We start from the raw sequence: 24128 nt of genomic DNA on the forward strand, positions 1-24128 counted from the left end.
AGGAACAAGTCGTTCCCCCGTTTGTAGCCGGTTTCCGGCCGTGGCTCAGCTCCTGTCCCCACGTGCCCCCAGCCCTACAATCCCGAGCAGCACAATCCTGGCACGATGGGTCACATCCTGCACCCAGCCCAGGAACTGGGGCACAGCCCCACCACCCTCCTGCCCCCGCACAACCTCCCACAGCAATCCAGCAGCCTGCTTCATTAACTCTGTTTATTTCTTTCCTTTTTTTTTTTTTTTGGGTTTTTTTTAGTTGTTTTTGTGGGGTTTTTTGAAGTACCGTACAAAAAAAAAATCCTCTTACAGTAACAAATACTGGGTTTACATTAGTAAACATCAACAGAAAGAGCAGAGAGCACTACTGCTGGTAACGGACAGCTCTGGGGGCAGGTTATTCCTTATTGCATATACCTAGAAACTAAAACCTCACGCAGCAGCCACGTCCTCTCCGAGCACAAAGCCTCCGCTGGCACCTTGGGGATTACATGGGGGAGCCTGGAGCCCCCCGAGAGCAGGGACACGGAGGGACAATCCCCAACCCGTGCCCTGGGGAGCGGGGACAGCCATGTGGCACCCACGGGACACAGGTGTGTGGCTCGGCTGGGGGACATGGGGGTCACAAGCAGCAAAGCACAGCCCAGCGCCTCAAAACACGGCTGGGTTCAGAAGGAGCCAAAGCAGCAAAGGACAAATCACAACGAGCTGATGCTGGGGGAGCTCCAGGCTGGGCTTCCACCCCAGGGAGAGCAGGGGAAAGCTGCTGTTCAGGGAGCCAAGTGAAGCACCGTCAGGGAAAGGCAGCCCTGGGGAAGGGCATCTTCCTCCTCGTCAAACACAGGACGTGAGCAGTGCCCCGTCAAGGACAGGCTGCCAGCGGGCAGGGAAGGCAGTGCTGAAGTGCAGAGGGGTGACTGGGACCCCCCCTTGGGCTGTGGTTGGACAGCAGGAGAGGACAGCACAGGGAGAACAACAGAAATTCAGCCAAAAGGATAAAAACACAGGATAAAGAGAAGCTGGAATTTCCCTGGGCAGCAGAGCCAGGTGAGCACCAAGCAGGTGTCGACAGGTGACAGCTTCAAGCTGAGACTCTTCCAGATGCTCAACAGGTCCTGACATGAGCAGGGAACAATCCCCACAGGCAGGACTGGCCCCAAGATCACTTTTAGGGCTGGTGGAACATGGAGCCCATGGGATGAGAGGCTGAGGATCCCATCTGCCTACAGCCTGTCCTGTGATGAGGGGATGTGCTGGAAGTGCAGAGACAAGCACAGGACCAGCAGAGTCCCCAGGCTGAAAAGGTGTGGAATACTACCAATGCTTTGGAGTGTTGGTGCAGCCCCTGGCCACTCCACAGGTCCCAGGAGGCCTCTGAATGGAGCTGCGAGGACTGAGCCTCCCTGCCCCAATCCCACATGCCCTCATTTCTCACGTGCCTGAGTCCAAACTGTTCCCTTAATCATCCCTGGCAGCTTTTCCCAAGTGATCCCTGAAGCCAACCACAGTCTCTCCTGGGCTGTGTCCCCACAGCTCCCCTGACCCACTGCCTCCACCTGAGCACCAAACACTGACAAACCAGACCCAAAAACCAGGGCCCAGGGCCTGGAGAGGACATGCAGAGCAGGGAATGGGGCTGTACAGCTGAGCATAGGAAAGCTGCCACAAGCAACAGGAATGGGATGTTTGCTCCAGCAGCCCCAGCTCCAGAAGGATCTGGGGACCAGCCCAGAGCAAGGCAAGCAGCAGAGCTGGCCAGGGAGGGAGGAACAGAGCAGTCCTGAGCACAGGTGGCACATCAAGGACAGGATGCAGGCACAGCATGAGCACAGAGCACCCCACGGATCCATCAGAACCCAAGCTGCAACAGGAAACAGAAGTGCCAAAGTCCAGAGCATCCACCTGCCTGTCCCAAGGAGGAACCTCCAAGAGGGAATGAGCCACTCTGGCAAATCAAGAGGACCAAGAATGCTCCAGCCAGGCAGCTGAGATAACCCAGGAAAGCAAATGCCACCATGGCCTCAATTCTCAGCTCAGCTTTTAAAGCTCTTCCAGGCCCACCTGGGCTGCCCTGGGGCCCTCTGAGCTCAGACACAGCCCCCTGCCCACAGCAGCTGGCTGTGGTGGGCAGCCCTGCCCCGGCCCCATACAGTACCCATGATTGTAAGTGCTTTGCATACATAGTTCACCATCATGCAGATACATTTCAGCATGCCCTGGGCCCCGCAGATGTGTCCTCCTGCAGCGGACAGGTCCTTCATTGCAGGTAGGGCTCGTCGTGTGCGTTGGACTCCAGCCCTCTCCTGCTTCAGCTGCAGGGCCCGGGGCTGTGGCAGCCTGGCAGCTGCTGCCCACGCTGGGGGTGGCACTGGGGGCCCAGCAAACACCAGCACCAGGGAGCAGCTGGTCACAAAAAGAACCATATTTACAGAGCTACAGTCAGCTTCAATGGGTTACGTGTGCAGAGTCACCGAAACCGGCCGGAAACGACGAGCTGTGCATCCCACAGATCCTGCCAGGAAAAACACGGGTACCAACACGGATTTCACAGCTTCGTTGGCACAACTAAGGCAGGAGATTGATGGCTAAGCAGATCCTCCCTGCCCAGGCAGTAACACTCCAGAGGTGGTTATGACAAGAGGGAATGGTGGCGAGGTGGGGCACAGCACGGAGCGAAGGTCCCAGCCGGGGAGCCCCATGGAGGATGAGGTTTCTCCTTCCTCAGTGTGTCTCTGCATGCAAGAGCAGCACCCCTCGTACCAGACACCATCACAGCCTGCGAGGCCACCGAGGGAAGCGAGAGTGAAGGATGCACACACTCAGTGGAGGCTCCTCCTCTGCCTCCTTCGGTGTCCCAGCAGGGAACCCCTCGGTCACAGCACCGAGGAATCAGGAACCAAAGCTCTACAGTGATGCATAGCGGGGTGACCTGCCAGCAAGAAGGGGATCTGACCTGCTTATCAGGGAAGGGGAGGGGGCTGTGCTCACCCCCAGCAATTCAATCACAGCTGATCCCACCTCCTAGAGGCTGGAGCCCACTGCGAATCTACAGCCCAGCCTTTCTGTCCCATCAGCCAACACGGGTTTCAGCTACTGACCAAGAGGGACATCAGGAACGGTCACAGACATCTCAGAGGCTCTGAAGGAGCAGGAGCACAGAGACTCAACTATACAGGGTGCAAGAGTCCAGAGCCAGAAAGCAGCGCCCTGGGGAGAAGCTGAAGGCAGCTGTTGTGTTGTGCATGGCCTGCTCATCTGGCTGGTGGCTGGGAAAGGACCGGGTGAGCCAGCGTGACATTCAGGGAGTCATTGTGCTGCACCAGGGATGTGTGCTTGTAGTGCAAGACCAGGTCCTTGAGGGAGGCGTAGAGGTTGTAGGGTTCAGCGAACCCATAGCCCGTCGCCGTCTTGTAGATCACGCAGTGCTTGGTATCACCATCCACCCTGCCAGGGAGACACGGGAGCCTGGGTCAGCACTGGGACAGGGGAGCACCAACAGGGCCACCAAAACACTGTATGGATACACCTGGCCCTGGCAGAAGCCAAGGCAGATGGGAACTGTCACCTCCAGCATTTGGCAAGGGGAGGGTAGAGCGATGCCAGAACACAACCTGAGCCAGCCCCATCCCATCCCATCCCATCCCATCCCATCCCATCCCATCCCATCCCATCCCATCCCATCCCATCCCACCCCACCTGCACAGGGATACTCACACCACGGAGCAGGCATAGCAGCCCTTCTGGCTGCTCTCACGGATCAGAAAGGTGCCATCCCGTTTCCCACACAGCATCTCCTCTGCCTGCACACGGTTGATCTTCCCCACGTACCACGTCCGCTCCTCATGGTGGGGCAGCTCCTCCTCGTCATCCATCATGGAGTACTGACTGCAATCGAGCACAGGCAGGGTCAGATTCCCTAAATTTGGGAGTATGGTCCGTACATCTCTCCACACTGCCAGTTGCCCATCTGGCAGGGGAAGACATCCTCAGCCCCCAGGCAGGGAATTGGGATTTGCCCAGGGCAGCAGCAAGGGCAGAACCAGCGTCACAGCCTGTGCTCCCACATCCCCCAAATCCCGCAGCACACAAGCAGGACACTCACTCCTCTGTCTCGTTCTTGATGCCCAGCCACTCGTTGATCTTCTTCTGCCGTGCACCCTTCTGCGTCAGCCACCTGGGGAAGGAGGGCAGAGCTGAGCGCGGCTGCAGCGAGCCCCGGGCGTGGCCATCACCAGAGGGCAGCAGCGGCCGCTGCCGGGACCGCCGAGCCCCGAGGCCGCGCTGCGGGAGCGGCTCCTGCTCACAGCAGCCTCCGAGCCGGTCCAACGAGCCCCGGAGCCCTGGGGGAGGCAGCTGCATGGCTCAGGGGCTGCAGGGGCACTACGTACACCAAGTACTGGTCCCGCAGCTTGCGCAGCTGCATCAGGTCTGGCTTGAGGCTGTTCATGCGTTTGTCGATCTCCCGGTTCTCCGAGGCTTGTTTCTTCAGGTCCTGCTCCAGCTTCATCTTGCTGTCATGGATCTCTGTGATGCGGGACTTGAGCTTCTCCGAGTTCATGAGGATCCTGGGAGAGAGAGGGGGGGTTTAGGCTGTGAGCCAGAGTGGGGGAGGTGGAGGAGGCAGCCTGCCAGCTCCAGCCCACAGCATGCTGCTGCAGAGACAAGGGATCCGCGTGCCTCGGCTCTGTGCTGAGCCAGGAGGATCCTTCCAGCCCCTGGGGCCCTTCTCCAGGCAGGGCAGGCCACCACCACCCCCATCCTCACCGTTGCACCTCCTTCTCGTTGCCCTCCCTCCGGAAGCGCTCGATGTACTCCTTGCTGCACTTCTCCTGCGTCTGACACTGCTCCTCAAAGATCTTGATCGTCTCATTGAAGGCCTCGATTGCTGTCCTCTTCATCTGCAGCTCCTGGGAGAAGAGAAAGAAAAGGTGAGGAACATTTCTGCACATTTGCATCCCCTCTTTCGACTTCCCCAAGGCAGCTCTGTCCTTGCTGCAGCCAAAATATCCCCCTCTTCAAAGCCTGTCCTCTGGGGAGTCCCTGCAAGTCCATGAGCTGACAAATGGGGCAACAGGTGCCCCATCTCTGGCCTCCCCTGTGCACAGCAGGGTGGCTGCCAGCAGCCAGGGGGTGACACAGCAGCCCTTGGAGGTCTCAAACAGCCCATGGGGAGGGCAGTACTCACATACCTGGGACGTGCGTGTGTACTCCTCATACAGCAGGTCGTACTCCCAGCTCTTATCCTGGTACTGCTGGTGATAAACCTTCAGCTGCTCCCCCACAGCTTCCACGCTGTCCTCCTTCACCACCTGGTCCTGCCATAGGCACAGCCTCAGTCAGGACCTGCTCCAGCTGGTCCCACAAAACCACCCACAACAAAACATTCCAGCACACAGGGAGAAGGATGGGACATTGTCATCTACCAAACGGGCAGGGATGGATGAACACAAGCCCCTGGGTGAGGTTGTGCTTGCCAGCCATGTCCCTGCAGCACAGGCCTCACCTGCTGGTACTTGGAGATGGGGTAGAGCAGCCTGGTGTCCAGCTTGGCGTTGTACTGGGCGAGTGACTCGTGCCGGTAGTGGGTGATGAGCTCCACCACCGAGCCGAAAGTCAGGGGCTCCGAGAAGCCGTACTTGCCTTCCCGATGGAAGATCTTGATCAGCTTGTTATTGCCTCCCTTCCTGCAGTGGAGGGGAGAGAAGAGGGCATTTACCACCACCCCAGCACCCTACACCAGCCAGACTTTGGCATCCTTGCAGCTGGAAGCACAGGGACGTGTCCCAGAGCAGCATCCCTGAGGCTCCCAGGGGATCTCAGCTCCCAGAGGATCCCAAAGCCCTACCTGAGCGTGAGTGTGTATTCCCCCTGGATCTTGCTGGAGGCATCACGCACCAAGAAGGTCCCATCTGGTGTGTCCCGGAGCTTCTCATTCACCTCCTCCCTGCAAGGAACAGGATTGTCATGGCCTGGGAGGTGGCCCCAAGACTCACCTGATGGATAGGGCACCTCAGGTGTGAGCTGCCAGTCACCTCCTTACCGAGAAATGTCTCCCCAGTACCACTCGGCATCCTGCAAGGGCGCGCTGTTCCCGTTGGCCAGGCTGGCTGCGCTGGGCTTTGGCTTGGGCGGTTTGGGAGGCAGGGCTGTGAGAGGAGGAGGGATGAAACAGGGTGAGCACAAATCCCAGCTCCCCACTGGCAATCCCTTGGAGAGCTGAGTCCCCCTCTCCTGCAGTGACTGGCCCGGGAAGGCCTCTTGGCCACCACGTTTCCTGGAGCTGCTCCAGGCACATCTCCAGCAGCTGAACACCTTGAGCTGGCCTCCAGGCACAGCTGGGCGATCAAAACGCCCTCAGCAACTCAGTCATGGGGGTAGAGAGTCCACACCCACAAATGCCAGTGCCTCAGGCCCCAAGGAAGGGATATCTCAGTACCTGGAGGCAACTGTTCTGGTTCCAGCTCCTTCGTCTGCAGAAGTGTCTCCAGAAACAGCACAGAGAAGTCAGGGCTCAGCTCTGGGCTGCAGGGAGAGAAGAGACAAGTTAAGAACGGCAGTTGTGGGGTAGAACATGGCACTGCTCCCACATCCCCAGGCTGACAGGGCAGCAAGGGCTCTGTCCAGCTCTGAGTCCCACCTCTGTGTGCTGCCAGCAGTTTAATCCCACGTGCAGCCCAGCGAGGGCTGTGGGCAGCCCTGTAGTTCCAGGCTGGACTCCTTGTCCTGGCAGGCACAGCGGCCGGAGCCGGGAACACTGCTGGGACCAAAAGCCTCACGTACCTGGCGCCAGGCAGCCGGAGGAGAAGGGGGCCGAAGATCTCTCCCAGGGCCCGAGGGTGGAGGCTGTTGCTCTCGGCCTGCTGCGATACCTTCCCCAGATGCCGGAGCAGGAACTGCAGGGTGAGCGTGTTCTGGAGCGGGACCGCAGGCGACTCCAGGGCCAGCAGCAGCTGCTTCCGGCAATTCTCCGGCTGGGGAATCTCTGGGGAGAGAACAAGACATGAGGGAAGAGCTGGGACAGCCGGCACCACTCTCCATGCTCAGGCTGCGTCACAGCACAGGAGTGCTGTCAGCAGCGGGGCCATGTGCCAGGCCCCATAGGGACAGGGCTTATTTTAATAGCCCTACCCAGCTGCCCGTTCCCAAGGCAGCGAGGGCAGGCCCTTACCCTGCAGGATGCGAAGGATATCTCCATGCACTGACACTGGCACCACGGGGGAGGGCAGGTCCTGCAGGTAACCTCGCAGGGCCTCGCCCAGGGAGTGCACGTCCAGAGGCTCCAGGTCACCCAGGGTCCAATCTGTCAGGGCACAGATTTCCCATGGGAGGGTGGATACAGCACTGGGCACCCAGCTGGCAGCTTTGGTGCTGCCAACACCCATCCCAGAAACCATTACACAGCAGACAGCTATGTCTATGAGAGCTCATGAACACCACGAGGGAGCTCAGGCAGCCTTGAGGCAGCCCATGTGACAGAGGATGTGCACCCCAGAAATAAGCTGGCTCTGGGAACCCCAGCAGTTCCCCTTGGGAGAAGGCAGAGGTCATTCTCAGTACCCACAACCTTTGCATTAGCCCCAGCACAAGAATTCTGGGCAGGCACAGCTTGGGTGACAGTTTTGCTCCTCACTGCCAGCAAGAGTTGAGTGCAGACTGAGCAGCCACATACTGAACCCAACCGGGAAAACACCTTCCTCGAATACAGGATGTTGGGAAGCACATAAAGCCTGTCCTGAGAGCACAGCCCGGGCTGACAGCACTGCGTGGTCGGGGTTTGCAGGAAGGTCTGCGGGAGGGGACTCGCCAGCGTGGTGCCGGATGAGGCCCCAGCCCAGCCGAGAGGCAGACGGCTCCCAGGGCTCCCCGGCAGAGACACGGGCTGCCGGCATTGTGGAGCCACGGCTCCACCCACCAAGCCGAGCTGAAAGATCCTCCCCTGCTTATTAGTGGCGTGACAGAGCCACAGAAGCCTCCACCAGCCCAGCAGCAGAGCACCCCAAAGACAGCGGGGGACAAAGCACAGAGGTTCACTTGTTTGCTGCGAGTCTCTGAGCCAGCACCACATTCCTTTGTTGCCCCGCACCGATGGTGCCAGGAATTCCCCCCTGTCCCATCCCTTCCACGCAGGACAAGGCTGTGCTGGGATGGGGACAGCCCAGCCCCAGAGGCAGCGTGCTGGGAGTCAGGAACTGCTGGGGACAGGCAGCCTGGCCTGGATTGCATTACTGCTGGCGCTGTCACATCCACTAATCTCCTCCATCTGAGCTGATTCGCCTCCACCGCGCCGAGCTGGTTCTTACCGGTTCTCAGCGCCTGCCTCAGTTCGGAGCCAGATGTCCTGTACAACATCTCGCTGTCCAACCCTGCGGAAGGGGGGACACTGCTGTCAGCTCCAGCACAGGCACTGTTTCGGTGCCAGCTGGGCAATGCCTTGGCACGGCAAAGCAGGCCTGGATGGTGCCCAAGCCAACCCCCTGCAGAGGCTGCTGCAGCCCCCTTGGCCTCCAGGACACCCGGTTCAGTGGCCCCATTTCTCCGCCACGGCACAGATCCAGGCTGGAAGCACTTCCCAAACCCCAGAACCCACCCTGTGTGTGTAGGTGCTCAAACCAAACACCCTGACGGGCCTCAGCAGCTCAACCCAGGGAGGAACATGAAAGCAGCTGTGTCCCACAGAGCTCAGCTCTCATTGTGGGGTTTTGGGATGTATCAGCACTCCTGGTGCTCAGCATTGCCCCCTTACCTTTCTTCTCAATAGCTTCCACCAGCTTCACCAGGAGCGGCGGAGCAATCTCGGGAGGGCTGAACTGCTCCTGCAAGTCCGGGAGTGGAGACCCTGGGGAAGAGGGAGGGAGAGAAGGGCTCAGCACCAGCTCAGCCCTCAGCAGCAGAGCTGGGCCAGGGCACAACCCAGACAACTCCCAACAGGAGCAAGGAAAGCTCTGGCCCACACTGTGAGGCTGTGGCCCAGGCAAACACGGCATGGAGCCTGCAAGAAACTTGCTCAGGAGCCAGCACAGCACTTGCTGAGCTCCAACCCTGACTGGATGTGCACAAGGAGGTATCTGCTGCTCTGTGCAGAGGCTTGGAGACAGATCCCATCCCCCTGGGGACCCACACCCCCGGGCAGGCAGCACAGGGGTTACCAGGGCTCCTGGAGCTCAGGGCTGGGTCCCTGCCCAGCACAGGGGCTGTGCAGGGCTGGCAGCAGAGCAGGGCCAGGGAGCTCGCTCTGCTCCGTGGTGAGCTGTGATTAATCCAGCCATTCAGACAGAACGCCAAGTCAGCAAATTCCTGCCCTTGATTGCTCGTTTAACATGGAAACCGGCCCTGTGCCTCCCCCTCCCAGTGAGCCCACAGCCTCTGTGCAAGCTGCTACAGGGCACAGACAGCCCACGGCACGGGGCCAGAGTGCCCCCATTCCTGGGGGATCTGCAGCCCCATGTCGGGTGGTATTTCACTGCCACTTCCAGAAAATCTTGAGGTTCTGGCTCCAGGCACCCCTTCCCCTGTGCATGCCAGGGCAGGAGCACACAGGCCTGGCTGAGGAGCTGCCAGCAGGAGGTTTGCCGAAGGATAAGCGGTGCCAGGCTCCATCCCGCTTCCAAAGGAGCACCAGCCAGAGGTTCCTCTAGGCTGGTCCACAGCACCTGGCAGACCCTGGGGAGCCCGCAGTGGGTGAGGACACCCAGCACACTCCACTCTGCAGAGGCAGAGCCAAGAGGCTGCTCCCCGTTGCGAAACAGCTCCGTTGTCATGGATCTGACCCGAACTCGCCTGGTGTGGTCTCACCACAAGGAGCAGCAAGCTGGAACTGCGCACCCAGCTCAGCCTCCTGCACCCACGGCCTCGAGGGGAGACACAACAGCCATGGGAAGGGAAGCACACGGGTCAGGCACCCAGCAGCTCTGCAAAGGCCTGTGCTGCTTGGGAAGAGGGGACAATCCCTCACGGGAGCGAGCTCCTGGGCACGGGAAGGGGCCCAGCGTGGTGTGGGTCGGTGTGGGGAAGCTGCAGGCAAGCTTCCAGGCTGGCAGCTCCCAGCCTGACCCTTGGGAAGGGCTGAAGGGAGAGTAAATACTGGCGCTGCCCACGTGGCCCGACCGGGAATGTGCTGCTTCAGCAGGCAGCAGCTTGTCTTTTTTTGTCAGGCACAGAGCCGGAGCCAGCAGCAACTCCTGAGCCTGCCGGGCCTCCGGGCCGGGCCGCCGTGAACAAGGCTGCTCACAGCACGGCCCGGGCAGCTGCGGAAATATTCCCGAGCCGCATTTTCCGCTCGTGTTCTCTGCGGAAAGCAAACACCAGCAGCTCGTAAATCCACTGGCAGAAGGAGCCGGGTCTCGCTGCTCCACAGGACAGCTGTGGCGCTGGCCCTGCTCCACAAGTGACACCGAGGGGCTAAGGGGTCCCTGCCAGCCAGGGCAGGACCTGGGAAGCAGGGAAGGAGCTTCGTGGGGCTGCCAGGAGATGGTTCTGCACCTCCTAAAGTGCACGCCATGAAGAAATAAGACAGGCTTGGCTCAAATACGGTTTTTCCATTGCAAAAAAATGTGTCTCCCCAGCAGAATACAGAAATAAAGCTTCACAGAATATCCTGAGCTGGAAGAGACACACAAGGATCTTCAAGTCCAACTGTTAAGTGAATGGCGCATACAGGGATCAAACCTGCAGGCTGAGTGTAAAATGGCTCTGGGTGCTTGAACTGCCTCCTTGCAGGCCCTGTCTGTGCCCAGAGTGGAGGCTGACTCTGGGGATGCCCCCACAGGGGCAGGGAAAGGGCTGGCACTGGTCTCAGGTGCCCGGGTACCACACCCTCCACCCCTGGGCAGGATGGAAAGGCTGGGTTTTGGTTTCCTTCCCAAATTTGTCTTTTCTGTGTTTCAGGAGCTTTGGCACTATCTTGTTCCACGTCCCAGAGACCCCACCGGTGGCTTTGACCACCCAGACACACCTCGACCAAGCTCCCTTGAGAAGAGGGGAGAGCCAAGGAGAGCAGAAATCCAGCCCCTGAGGGAGCACTGGGCCGCACGCAGGCCAGGCCAGCACATCCAGCACATCCCAAGCTCCTGAGAGGAGCAGCTTTCTTGGAAAGGCAGGTTGTGAGCGGGATGACTCAGGTCAGGCTCTCGCTGCCAACCCAAACGCACGCAGGGCCCGGCCACATTCCCACCCTGAGGAGATGTTTCCTGGGGCCGCCCCTCCGGCTCCGGGAGCACGAGTGAGGGAGGCAGCTGCAGGGAGCCACACCAGCCCCACAACCCCGGTTTTGTAAGACCCCAGAGGTGTTTTCACACAGCCAGAAGAGTCTGCTGGGGTAGCCGTGGCTCCCAGGCAGAGAGGGATGGGGAGGATGCAGCCCTGCCAGCTGGGAATGTTCCCTGGCAGCCTCCAGCTCCTGCTGCTGACCCCACTCCTCCCATGTACACCAGCATGAGGTCTTGTGCAAGGCATGGGAAGGCAAAGCGTGGCTTTCACCCCTCAGAGAATCACAAAATGGTCTGGATTGGAAAGGAGCCTTAAAAGATCACCCAGTTAAAACCCCCCTGCCTTGTGCAGGGACATTCTCCATTAGATCAGGTTGCTCCAAGCCCCATCCAGTTTGATCTGGAACACTTCCAGGGATGGGGCAGCCACAGCTGCTCTAGGAAACCTGTGCCAGGGCCTCACCACCCTCGCAGTCAGGAATTTCTTCCTAACATCTAATCTAAATCTCTCCCTCTTTTAATTTAAAACTTCCCCCTTGTCCTATCACTACCTGCCTCTATAAGAAGTCTCTCTCTGTCTTTCCCTTTAAGTACTGTGGATGGCCACAATAATGTCTCCCAGAGCCTTCTCTTCTCCAGGTGAACACCTCCAGCTCTCCCAGCCTGGCTTCAGAGCAGAGGGGCTCCAGCCTTAGGAGCATTTCTGTGGCCTCCCCTGGACTCGCTCCAACAGGTCGACATCTTTCTTGTCTTCTCCAGACCCAGACTCAACACTGCAGGTGTGGGTCTCACAAAGGAAGGGGGGAAACTCGGGGGCTGCTGAGCCCTGGCCGCAGGGTTTATGTGCCTGGGAGCCAAAAAAACAGGCTAAGAGCAGGCAGCTGCCACAGCTCCACAGGCAGGGCTGAGGCACGTTGGCTCTCCTGGACCAGGTCTGTGCCAAGGCCAGGCCGGCTGGGAGGCAGCTGCAGGTGCAGGACAGCCCATGCCCAGCCCCAGGGGGGCTGCCCGGCCCCAGCAAGGGCTCTGTGACCCGCGGGGTGGGCTGGCTGCCAGGCAGACAAGCAATTAGCTCCAGTTCTCAGAAGCACTCTTTTAGACCCTGACTTTTCTCCTCTTGCCCAGAGACAAGTAATTGTGTCTCTCAGCAGGGTTGAGCAGCTCTTGGCAGGGAGCACTGCCCCAGGCGCTGCAGAGGCGGGGTGGTGGTGGTTGGGAGAGGTCAGGACTTATCCTGAAGGGAGGGAGCCTGGCAAAACTCAGAGCAGCAGGGAGAGGGGCCATAGGGATCCTGGCTGGTTGCAGAACAGAGAGGGAGAAGGATCTTGGAGATGTAAGAGGGGGACAAGACTTGCTCCAGGAAGCTCTGCTGAGCAGATTTACAAGCTAGAGGAACAAAGTGCTTTTCTCTGAGCCAGGACTGAGAGAAGCCAGCTTTTGGTTGTGACTTAACTGCATTGCTGCTGCCGAGCTGAGAGTTTCATCGCCGTCCTACAGAGCCACTCACACACTCTCATCTGGAGACTGGAGGTGTCCCAGAGCAACAGGGCACACAGCAGGGCTTACCTTGCTCCAGAGCCTCGGGCAGGCGGCAGCCGCTGGCCCCCGGTGTGGCAGGCAGGGGTCTCTGCACTCGGGGCCGGTGTGAAGGGACGGTGATTTTCACCGGCCCCACGTACTCCACGTAGGTGCCAGGAAAGTCGCCCTTCTGCTTGGTGCGCTCGTTGACGCCCAGGATCCACCCGATCTGATTGGGGGTCTGCTCATCTCCATCTTTGAAGCCCAAGGCTTGCAGGGCCCCCTTGCTGACGACCAGGATGTCCCCGGGCAGCAGGTCAATGTCCTCCTCGCGCTCCTTGCGGTAGGGGTAGAGCGCGCGGTACTGGAAGCCGTCGGTGCTGCCCATCCTCTCTGCCAGGGGAGAAGGGCTCTGAAGGGTAAAGCAGCACGTTCCAGGTGGGAGAGGCGGGCCCTCAGAGGCAGCTCTCCCCCATCAGCACTCTGAACTGTCTCTGTGTGAACCGGCACCCCAGGAGCCTGGTCTGGGTGCCCCGGAGCGCTTTAGGTGCAGCCCCTTTTCCTCAGCTTGAAACCACGATTCAACCAAATTATGGAGCAAAGGGAGAAGGAGACGAACATAATCCAGCACTGGTGAGTGGGCATGCAGCAAAGAAACCCAAGATCAGGGTCTGTTTCACCAAAACAGCCAGTCTCTTGAAGTCTGGGGAGGAAAAGCACAGTAGGCTTCCAGCCTGGAGTAGTGTTGCACGCTACGTTCCCCTTCCCAGTGCCTGCAAAGAGAAGAATTGTCACTGCACAGCCAGGCACTCCACACCCTCCCAACACGCCAACATTCAAACCAGGGGTTCACCTGAGAGAGGCAGGACTCGTTTCTCTCCTACCTAGCAGCTGATGCTGAGCCCTGGATCCAAGCAGAGCATGCTAATCCTGATTTACACTCCCAAAAGCAAGCGAGGAGCCAGTGGCTGCGGGCAGGAACGCTACCTCCTCTCTCTGCTACAGCCAGGCACCAGCTCTGCATCTCAAAGAGGTTCACCCCTGCTTCTTCAGCTTACCCTCCTCGCAGCACTTATGCAAACAAGGAGACAACAAGTTGGACAAAACAGCCTTTACGCAGGATAACTTTTGCATACAGAAAAGGGTGACCCTGCACCAAACCAGCTACAGGCCCCAAATAGGAGCAGAACAAACAGATTTAACCTTCCCTTGTTAAATCGATTAAATTTCACAGTTCACCTTTACATCTTGCCATGCAATCCCCCACAAAGGCATCTTCTGAAGGGAGCTGCCCACAAATGTAGGTTAACCAAGCTTTCAGCAAAAGGCTTTTGAGATGTGCTGCCATTCCCACAGAGCAGCACTTCAAAGCTTTGCTCTGAGCAAAAAGTCAATTTTTGAGCTTTTCAAAAGCAGCAGCAGCAGCCTCAAGTTGCAGGCACAGGTTCTTTTCGCAGAGATGGAGGCAAAAGGAGTTAAAATAATCTTTAGAAGCCTTCAAGTCTACTTAGAGCTCCTAACTGCCTTTCAGCTATTCAGAGAGAAATTGAATATGCTGCCTGCCCTGCCCAGAAATCCACCAAAAAGAATAAACCTGGGTTATAACATGTTGCTGAAGAGATGTACGAGCTGGGACATTCCCACCAGCCAGGCACGTCCTCTTTTCCCATCCCCTCGTGGCCGCAAAGGCCAGTTCTCCACCTCCCTCAGGCAAATCCCAGAGTTGTGGTTCCTGCAGAAATGGCATGTGGCTGAGCACAGGACCTACAAGGCACCGGGGCAGCCAGAGCCCAGCCTTCCCTGGGACACCCTGCTCAAATGCTGCACTCCTGTTAAAGGCTTGAGCTGTTCTGGCCCAGAAACCACCAAACCCAGCTCAAACTCTTGAGTCTCATCTGAAAACTATTAATGAGCAGGAAAGTGCTTCTCAGGGCTGTGGGAGCCTGGGCAGAGGGAGGCGAGGAGGCAAAGGCAGCCAGGACACCCTTCCCAGAGGGGTCAGTGAACAACTAAGCATGGCACAAAGCCAAGGCTGCTCCGACTGCTGGTTGGACTCTGTGACAGGCACCAACGGATTTCAAAAGAATCCTTCCGGCCCAGCAACACCTTACTTTTCATATCAGCTACAAATCCCTCTTTTCCTCCTGCACGTGATATCACCCCTGCACGTGTCACCACACCTGCACGTGCTGCCACAAAGTCTGAGATGGAGGTGAGTCCCAGGAGAGGAGCCAGCCCCACCTCTCAGCCAGGCTCTCCAGCCCAGCACCAGGGCTCCTTCCCTTGACAAGGACAAAAGGCACAAAGAGGCCATGGCACAGGAAACCTGTGCAGCAGCCAGAGCCCGCACCGCCTGCCTGAGCTCGGGCAGGAGTCCCAGCCGGGCTGTCTTTGCCATGAATGAACAGGCACTGCCCGCGGGGAAGTGAGGCACTTGCGGCCAGAGGCGGGTGGGGAACAGGATTGAGCCTGATCCAGCTTGCTGGAGAGCTTCTCCTGAACTCCAGGAGCAACACCAGACTGCAGAATTCATGGAGAGACTCTACAGAGGTTTCTGATGTTCACGGGGGAGCAGCACATCGCAGCACGGCCGCTGTGAAAGCTCCCACCATGCTGCGATGGTGGCTGCAGGGAACTCGCAGCAGAGCCCACATTTCCCCAGCCCAACCAGCCCCAGCCAGGAAAATATTACTTCATAATCCAGAGCATAAAGAGAGATTTATGACCAGGCTCACTGGCTGCCCCTCTGAGTGCTGCCTGTCAGGGCTCCCTAGAGCAGAGCCGCTGTGCCGGGGGCACTGTCTGAATGCCAAGGGCCCGAGTGGCCGCTGCCCGCTGGGCAAAGAGCTGGCAGCTCCCCCTCCTCCCGGGGAGGACAGACCCCAGAGTGGCTCCTCCCAGAGAGGACTGACCCCAGAGTCACCCAGAGGCAGCAGATCCCCAGCAGGGTCGATGCTCCCCTGCAGACACCCCTCAGCTTCCCAGCGGATCCCAGCCCCGACTCCAGGCGCCTCCGACAAGCTGGTGCAGCTGAAGAGGCTGGAAGGACAAAACGCTCAGGCCTGGCAAACTTGTTCAGTAGCTTTTAAAAGCAGATCTGAGTGGAGGGGTGGGAAGAAGAGAGCGACTCTGGAGCACCGAGTGTCTCCAAAGAGCAGGTCTCACAGCTTCTTCCAACCGACTCCTTCCACAACCTTCTTCCCTGGGGTGGGAATGCAGGCACAGCTCTGTGCCACCGCACTCCGCACGTCCCAGCGGGTCACTGGGCACACAGAAAATTCCAGAACTCAGAGCCAGGCTGTTCCTGGAGAAGCCTCACCTGCTTTCCCCACACTCAGCCCAGGTGGGCTGGCGAACATGAGTGAGGAGCCTCCCAGGAGACCCAAATCCTCATGGCTAATGCCGGCACCGTCCTCTCCAGGGGCAGCAGTTGTCCTCTGTCCTGCCACGGACCCAGCCAGAGGCTTCCCTGGCTGAGCTGCGGGAAAGCTCTGCACCCACGGAGAGCAGCTGACAGAGTCTTTGGGGATTTGGAACACACACTTCCCAAAGCCCTGGAACAGCTCTTTGGAGGGAAGGCAGCGCCGAGAGGCTGGGACATGCACGAGCCTGTCGGCTGGAAGCACACCTCCGAGCAGGAGAGAGGCAGCACCTTGCCAAAAGATTTCTGCTGGGCCCAGCTCCAGGTTTGCTCGGCTCTCGGAGAGGAACCTTGTGTGTCTGTGCTGGCGAGCACTTGCTTGGTTAGGCTGCTCTGAAAATCCCATGCATCAGACAGCTAAATACCTTTGGTAAATCTATCTCAGCACCCAGAAACAATCCCTCGATTCATTAACTGCTGTCAATACTTTCTTTGTTTAATACATTGGTTTGAAACAAAAAACACATTACGAGTCGTCTTTTCTGTGCCCAGTACATAAATAAAAGCATCTTAACATTTTAAATGTGGTTCCTGTGCTTTTTAACCCAGTTCCAAATACAGTTCAAAGTGCAGCTTGACTTGAAGCGAGACTGAGTTACTTTCCTTCCAGAGAGGAGGAAAGAATGCATAAAAATATTTAAAAGAATATGGTCACAAAGTATCCACAGCTCCAACCTCTCCAAGTTATATCAGATCCTCAGCGAGCAAAACAAACACCATATCGAGTTTGAACTGCAAGTTAAGAGAAAAAAAGAACAAATTTTTCCTTTAATAAAAACAGAAAACAGAACAATGCAATGATGGATGGGAATAAAAATGGACAGGGAATTGCTTGCCATGGTGACATCTGCTGCTGCATCACATCCTTCTGACCCACGCAGCCAGGACAGCTTTGATGGCCTCAGCTCCTGAAGCTGGCAATGGCAAGCACACCATGGGTCACACTGTGCCCACCAGTACCCACAACAACGAGTGGCAGAGGCAGAGAGGGCGAGACCTTGGCAGTCCCTGATTTATAGTCAGGACAAACAGCGCAGCAAATCCCTGTGCTCCCAGGGGCAGCTTCCCGGGCCCGCTGCCTGCCCAGCAGGAACAATGACTGGAAACACGTCTCGAGAGGCTGGAGCCATGAGCGAGGCCGTGGAAGAGGCAGCAGTGCCACGAGGAGCTGTGGGGGAAGGAGCTGGAGAGCCTGCAGGGAGCTGGAGCGGGCAGGAAGCGGAGCTGGACACACTCCAGCAGCTGCCCCTGGGGAAGCGGCCAGCGGAGCAGGGAGAGCTGGAGCCCGGGCTGGCCACGGCGCTGCCAAGCCAGCTGGTATTTCCTTCCAAACAGGGAAAAGCTGCAGGGGAGGAGGGGAGCTATGCCTGAGCCGTGCCCCAGCCCGGCATGGGACAGCCAAGGCCGTTTTCACCTCTCCTTTTCACCAGAAATGCTTCCCAGCCAGCCAGCAACAGATCCCCAGGAGCAGCAGCTCCTGCCCACAACCACAAGCCACCCTTTGCCAGGGACACAGAGCATTTACTGCCCAGGCCTGAGTTTCATTAAATATTTTGCTTTATTCACCAAAGCCCGAGGAAGTGAAGGAATATCTGAAATATTTCACTGAAAAGGTCAACGTCATGATTTAGCAGGGACGCGAGGAGCTGAATAAACCAGAATGACCAACACATTCCTCACTTTTGGGAGACCACTGGAGGTCCCGGAGACCTCCTGCTCAAAGGCATGAGACCACCTCAGGCAGTCTGCACACCTAGTCCAAGACTTCTCAGGGTGTCCAGAGGCTTCTCCTGACACTGAACTTCTTTGCTCCAGCTGAAGCTTGTTCTTGCTTAACCACCTCATAAACTTTCTCCTCCTGCCTACAAGAGCTTTTTACTTGGCTAGAGACTTTTATTTGCTGGCAGTGGGCAGAGAAGGACCCAGCACCCAACACCAGCCTCATCACCTCACTCCAGGCTGCTTTTACACCATCCCCCACACAGCAAGAACACACTAATTCCATTTTAGGAGCATTCATGGAGTTGGCTGGAGGGATATAGAAACCCAGGAGCTGTATTTTGGCAAAAAAATTACAGTTCTAAAAAAAACCTGAGTACATGAAAAAAAAAATCCAACTGCTCTTGCTAACTTATCTGCTTAAAATCACATTCCCCAGGGTATTTGGAATTTATATGATTTATTAGCAGCTCTGTACAGCTCAACAATCACATGAAGTAACCGACGAGGTAAGAAGCACCCAAGTTAATAGACCAGCTTGATTTGGATATTGGTGAGAGAGCCAAGACCTTCCAACTTGAGAAATCCACCATCCCTTCCTCTGTCTGCTTTTCATCTTCCATTACCCAGCGACTTTAGCTCCAAGCTGCGGCTTCAGAGATTCCCAGAGGAATTAAAAGAGCCCTCGATATTATAAATACTCTTTTTCATTGTAAACACACCCCGGCACTCAGAGCTCTGACACGGCTCCAAACTGGCTCCGCAAACCACTCTGCTCCTCGCCACATTCCAGCTGAGCCGCGCTTTCCCTTCCAACCCAGCGCTTTTGTCCAGGCGAGACCCAACTGCAGGCAGAGAGGATTTTCCTGCGTGCTTAAAACCTCGTTCCAGGGAGCTGGGAACGCGGGGTTTTGGGGCAGAGATCAGCTTTAGGAGGAACGAGTCCGTGCCACGAACCGCGCGGGCAGATGGAAGCACGAGCTGCCCACGTCAAAGAGAGTCACCAAAGAAACCAAACCATGGCTTTGGACTTTCCCACACCGTGCAAGGCTAGAGCAGAGCCCAGTCCGGCCTCGGGGACACACCAGCCCTCGGCATGTCAGGGAAGGGTGGGGGAACGGCCAGGAAAGCAGTGATTTAGGCTATATTTACTCAGCTGTCTCCATTCTCTGCTCTCCCAGAGAAAGTCACAGGGCCAGTTCCCCAGCGGCTCCAAGAGCTGCTTGGGAAATCAAAGCCGCGCATTAATGGGAGGAGAGGCAGCCACGGCTCCATTGAAAGGCAACGCTGGGGCCACTCCAGCTCTTCACAGCTCTCATTTTTCGACAGTTTTGCTCCCTGACTTTATCTCCCATCGATCACAGACCCCCAGTTTAGGAGGTACATGACCATGGCAATCTTCCTCTTCAAGGGGCTGAGAAACATCCACAGGAAGAGAAGAAATGCAATGACCAACGTCCCTGGGAAGCAGTGGGGGGGCTCATCCCAGAGCCAGGGTTTGGGGGATGCTGTGTTAAGACACCCTTGGGCTGAACTTGGCACATCCCTGGGACACCAGCTCCAGCCTGAGAACTGCCCCCGGGCAGGGGGATCAGGGCTGGGACCCGGAGAGGCCACTTCTGTCTGCCTTCACCGCCCTCATGGGCTCCGCAGGGCTCTCGGTAATGGGGACCGCACCGTGCTGAGGGGCTTCCTCCACTGCCGCCACTGTGGGGACAGTGGCACGGCAGGGAATCTGTGATGGCAATGCTGGGTTGGCACTGGAGGGATCGGGGGACACAGCCCCGGCACTGGGGGGACACAGCCCCGGCACTGGGGAGGACAGGGACAGCTCGGGAGGGATCGGGGGACACAGCCCCGGCAGTGGGAGGACACAGGGACAGCCCTGGGGGGGATCGGGGTACACAGCCCCGGCAGTGGGGAGGACAGGGACAGCCCTGGGGGGGATCGGGGGACACAGCCCCGGCACTGGGTGGACACAGGGACAGCTCGGGATGGGATCGGGGTACACAGCCCCGGCAGTGGGAGGACACAGGGACAGCCCTGGGGGGGGATCGGGGGCATAGCCCTGGCATCACGGCGAAGCCACACGGCAGTGGCACTGCCCTGGCAGCAGGACACCCTGCGCCGGCAGCTCCCGAAGGCTCCGGGGACATCCTCGAGGCTGTGCCATAAGGAACAGAGCCTCGGCCCAGGGCCCAGCCCGGTGCTCCCCGCTAAGCCCCGGGGCGCCTCACGCTGAGGGGGTCCCGACGCCCACCCTGGGCCTGGGTACGATCCGGGCTCGCTCTCCCCGACCCCGATCCCCGCGATCCCGATCCCGCCGCTCCCGGCCCCGCCGCACCTCTCCGCCGGCCCCATCCGCCGCCGCTCACCTCCAGCCCGCTGCTGCCTCCGGCCCGGCGCAGCCTTGGACAGGCCCGACCGCCGCCGGAACGGCCCGAACCCGCCCCGGAAACAGCCGACAGCAGCCGAGAGGGAACGGAACTGCCCGAATCTCTCCCGGAAATAACCGAGAGCAGACGGCAGCGGACGGAGCTGCCCGAAGACTCCGGCCCCGCCCCTCCCCTGGCCCGATCGCCATCGGGGCCCCGCCTCTCGCGCGAGCCTCTCCGGAAGGAGACGAGGGGCCCGAAGGGAGAGCGCGGCGGCGCCCCCTGGTGGCGAGCGGAGACAGCACCGCATCGGGCACGGGGTTGAACCGGGATTGAGCCCGGATTGAACAGGGAACGGGGCACAGCAGCAGGACTGAACCGGGATGACACCGAGATTGAACGGAGAACAGGGCACAGCCCCGGGATCACACCGAGATTGAACTGAGATTGAACGGGCATCACATCAGGACTGAACCGGGATTGTACCAGGATTGAACCGGGAACGGGGCACAGCACCGGGACAGCGCCAGTAATGCACTGGGATTGCACCGGGAACCGGGCACAGCACCAGGACTGAACCGGGATGACACCGAGATGGAACGGAGAACAGGACAGAGTACCGGGATCACATCGAGATTGAACTGGGATTGAACGGGGATCACACCAGGATTGAACTGGGATTGTACCGGTACCAGGGCATAACACCAGGGTGGCACCAGGATTTGTACCGGGATTGTAGCGGGATTGAACCGGGAACGGGGCACAGCACCGGGACAGCGCCAGTAATGCACTGGGATTGTACTGGGAACCGGGCACAGCACCAGGCACCGGGCACAGCACCGGACATGGGGCACTGCCCCGGGACTGCACTGAGCAGGAGGCACCGGGCACTGCACCGCGGACAGAGCATGGGGCATGGATTTGGGAATGGGACATACCTGGCAGTGGGGCATGGCCCCAAGCACGGGGCACTACCCTGGGCACAGGTCACGGTGCTGGGACCACACCAGGGATGTGAGACACTGCTCCTGGCACCGGCACCGCACCGAGCACACACAGCCGGGGCCCGGTGTCGGGGGCAGGCTGAGTGCCAGCCATCCTGGTGCCACTGCAGGGCCACCTCCCCTCCCCTCCACCTGTGCTGGGACCCCGTTCCCCCCTTGCCATCACCCCCAGGGCAGGCAGTCACTGCCCTGCACACTCCAGTGCCACTGGACACCACACTCAGCGCAAGGGACAATTTTAATCCAACATAAAACTTCCCGAAGTTACGAACAGAGCCGGGCACTGGGCAGGAAGACACAGTCCCCTTGGCTTTTAAGACATTTCCCATTTTAAAAAATCCTTTTCCCACCCTATCCACGCCACCGGTGCGCAGCCAAGCCCCCCTATCCTGCCGTGCCAGCGGGCAGGGGGTGCCCGGTGTGTCCCCACAACCCCGCTGCCTTTCCAAGACCTTAATACACAGAGAGTGGAGGGAGAAGCAAAGGAAACACGGAGCAGCTCTGGTTACTCGTTTTTTGGGGGGGGTTAACAGCACCAGTTGAACGGGAGAAGCAGGTTACGGAGCCTGGCACAAACCACACGTGCACAAAAGAATCCAACACGCAGCCCAAAAACCACCGGGGGCACGGTGATGCCTGATGGCAGCGGGGTCGGCAAACCAGGGATGTCCCCCTGTCACCGTCACGGTGCTCGGAGCACCACGGCACCAAACCACGGCAGGGGGGAAAGCCAGAACATGCATCAACAAATGGAAACGTTTATATCCCAGAAAACGGTAGAAATGGGGGAGAAATGCTGGGTTGAGCTGTGGTTTGTTGGATAAAGAGCAACGGGGCAGGGAAAGAAAGGGCTGAAATTCCCAAACTACAAGTGAAGCAGCACAGGTGCTCACTGGGTTGGGGTGATATGAAAAAAAGGAAAAAAAAGGAGAAAAAGGGAAAAAAAAAAGAAGATTAATTGGGATTTTGTAGTTGTCTGTGCACTGACCAACCAACTCCACGGGATTTTGTGGGAGAGAAATGGAAAGAGCAAAAACTGACCCTAAAAATCCCATTAATATTCCTGTCTGGGAAAATCTCAGTTTTCCCCACCTGGAAGGGCCTATGAAGCCAGGTGGCTATAAAATCACCAAATAAAATAATTAAACCCTTTTTATATCTCCTATAAGCTTATAAAATGATCTGTATGCTCATCACTGGATCATCCATATGCAAAGAATATTCCCTCCCTCGGCATCCCAGCCCAGAGTACCAGCATTTGGGGGATATTGTTGCGGATTTGGGGTTTTGTTTGAATTTTGAATATTAGAATTATGGGGTTCTTAGGAGATCTGGGGTGTTTCCAGCTGGAATTGAAGTTAAAAAGTAGGGAGAAGCGAGTGGGTTAGAAAACAGTGGGCTGGGAGCTGGGAGACGCACGGGAAAGGCTGGGACTCCCAGAGCTGGGTTGGCCCCTGCGACAGTCCTGCACTGCCCGTTTAGCTTATAAAAAGTAATAAATTAATTAAGGAATATTTGCATCAAGTCCTTTCTGTACACAGAGGTTGGGGCCCAGCTGGGGAAACGCCGCTGCCGGAAAAGCTCCTGCGTCTCTATAAAAATATGAGCATCTTTCAGGGAGTACAAAAAGCCTTCCAGGGGGGCGAAGTGCCGGGGCACAGCCAGCCCGGCCACGGTCCAGAGTGACTCCAGGGACGTTTCTCTCATGGATTTGCCGCACAGGACGGGGTGCTGGGGAGGCACTGGGATGCCACAGGGAGCCTGAACCATCCCCGGTGCCAGCGTGGGGCTCAGGCGTGCTTGGCCCCGTTCCACATGCCCCGGGGAGCCGGGAGATGGGCACCCGGCGGCTCCTGGCCCTGTGCTGGCACTTGCCAGTGGCCAGGTGATCCCGGCCCGCAGTTCCGCTGCTGCTGCTGCTGGGAGCCACGGTCCCGGTGCTCACACCCGTCCCACCACGGCAAGGAGATGCTGCTGTTGGGCTGCTCGGTGCTGCTGATGGGGTAGGAGCCCTGGCATTCCCACTCGGCCACCGCGGGCTCCTGCTCGTCGCTCTCCGAGCCCTGCACCGCGATCTGCGGGACCGTGCTGGGCTTTGGCTTCGGTGGCGGCTCTGCCCCAGCTGTGCCACCGCCCTGGGCAGCCGTGCCCTGCCCTTCTTCACTCTTGCCGCCCTCTTCGCTCCCTGCCGCCGTCTCTTGCTCATCAAAACTCACTTCTTGAACCGCCTCTTGCTTCTTGAAGGAGTCCCGGCGCTCCGACAGGTTCAGGCGCCGCATCACCACCATCTCCTGGTCCCGGTCGTGCCGCTCTCCCAGGCGGGAGCTGGCGGGGTGGTACCCGTGCTCCCCGGGGTACGGCAGCGCGTCGCCCTCCCCGATGGCCTCCCCATCCAGCGTGGACATCTCCAGCCCCAGCTTGCGGCCGCCGCCCGTTTTCTTCTCGGCCAGGATAGTGACGATCTTCTCGGCCGACTGGACGCGCTTGAGCAGGGGGGAGCGGGGGCAGTCTGCGCTGCGGGGCCGGGAGCTCTGCCGGACGATGGTGGGGGGGGACAGGGTCTTGCCCTGGAAGGAATGGGGCGTTTTGGGGTACCCAGGCAGCGGAGATGGGGAGCGCTGGGGGGAAGGCGGGCGCTGGGCCGAGGAAGGGGTGCAGGCCAGGGGCGAGGGGGGGATGCTGCTGGTGGATTTGCGACGTCCCACTTTGTAGCGTGGCCCACCCAGTTTGGGGGCCAGCCCGTGCAGGGAGCTGGGGCGCACGTGGCCGGCGGGTGACGTTGGGGTGCTGGAGGAGGGAGAGGTGCTCTGAGGGGACACAGCATCTGCCGTACAAAGAGAAAAGGTCACTGTAGGGGTGGAGGGACACGGCCTCCCCGAGGGACACGCAGCAT

General features: G+C 58.6%; 2 protein-coding genes across 7 annotated transcripts in view; both read right to left on the reverse strand.

Moving 5' to 3' along the window:
- Window positions 1-195: 195 nt before the first annotated feature.
- Window positions 196-20344, reverse strand: PIK3R2 (phosphoinositide-3-kinase regulatory subunit 2). Of its 3 annotated transcripts, none has more exons than XM_066336304.1 (16): window positions 20232-20344; window positions 12765-13489; window positions 8738-8830; window positions 8295-8357; window positions 7163-7294; window positions 6775-6976; window positions 6431-6516; window positions 6035-6140; window positions 5840-5938; window positions 5498-5678; window positions 5184-5309; window positions 4759-4901; window positions 4383-4559; window positions 4097-4168; window positions 3709-3879; window positions 196-3438 (listed from the first exon to the last, which is right to left on the reverse strand). In XM_066336304.1, exons 2-16 carry the CDS (start codon window positions 13102-13104, stop codon window positions 3246-3248), a joined length of 2184 nt encoding a protein of 727 aa, XP_066192401.1. In that variant the 5' UTR covers window positions 13105-13489; window positions 20232-20344; the 3' UTR covers window positions 196-3245. The 3 variants fall into 3 exon arrangements, with proteins under 3 accessions (XP_066192401.1, XP_066192400.1, XP_066192402.1); XM_066336303.1 differs by having other exon boundaries at window positions 20201-20325; XM_066336305.1 differs by lacking the exons at window positions 8295-8357; window positions 8738-8830 and having other exon boundaries at window positions 20201-20325.
- Window positions 20345-21455: 1111 nt separating this feature from the next.
- Window positions 21456-24128, reverse strand: part of MAST3 (microtubule associated serine/threonine kinase 3) — a 30365-nt gene continuing 27692 nt past the window's right edge. For all 4 annotated transcript variants that reach the window (XM_066336295.1, XM_066336294.1, XM_066336293.1 and 1 more), the window contains one exon: window positions 21456-24059. In XM_066336295.1, coding sequence (XP_066192392.1) covers window positions 23026-24059 — 1034 coding nt within the window. In that variant the 3' untranslated portion in view covers window positions 21456-23025. The remainder of the gene's footprint in view (window positions 24060-24128) is intronic.

This window comes from Sylvia atricapilla, chromosome 26 (genome assembly GCF_009819655.1).
Source record: "Sylvia atricapilla isolate bSylAtr1 chromosome 26, bSylAtr1.pri, whole genome shotgun sequence".
In the NCBI taxonomy this organism is placed as follows: Eukaryota; Metazoa; Chordata; class Aves; order Passeriformes; family Sylviidae; genus Sylvia; species Sylvia atricapilla.

Coding starts and splice junctions, on each gene's coding strand:
- PIK3R2 (XM_066336304.1), bottom strand. CDS start 13,104: ATGGGCAGCACCGACGGCTTCCAGTACCGCGCGCTCTACCCCTACCGC. Junction 5,310..5,497: donor CCATCTCCAAGTACCAGCAG/GTGAGGCCTGTG, acceptor TGCCTATGGCAG/GACCAGGTGGTGAAGGAGGA. Junction 4,169..4,382: donor CTGCGGGACCAGTACTTGGT/GTACGTAGTGCC, acceptor CTCCTTCCCCAG/GTGGCTGACGCAGAAGGGTG.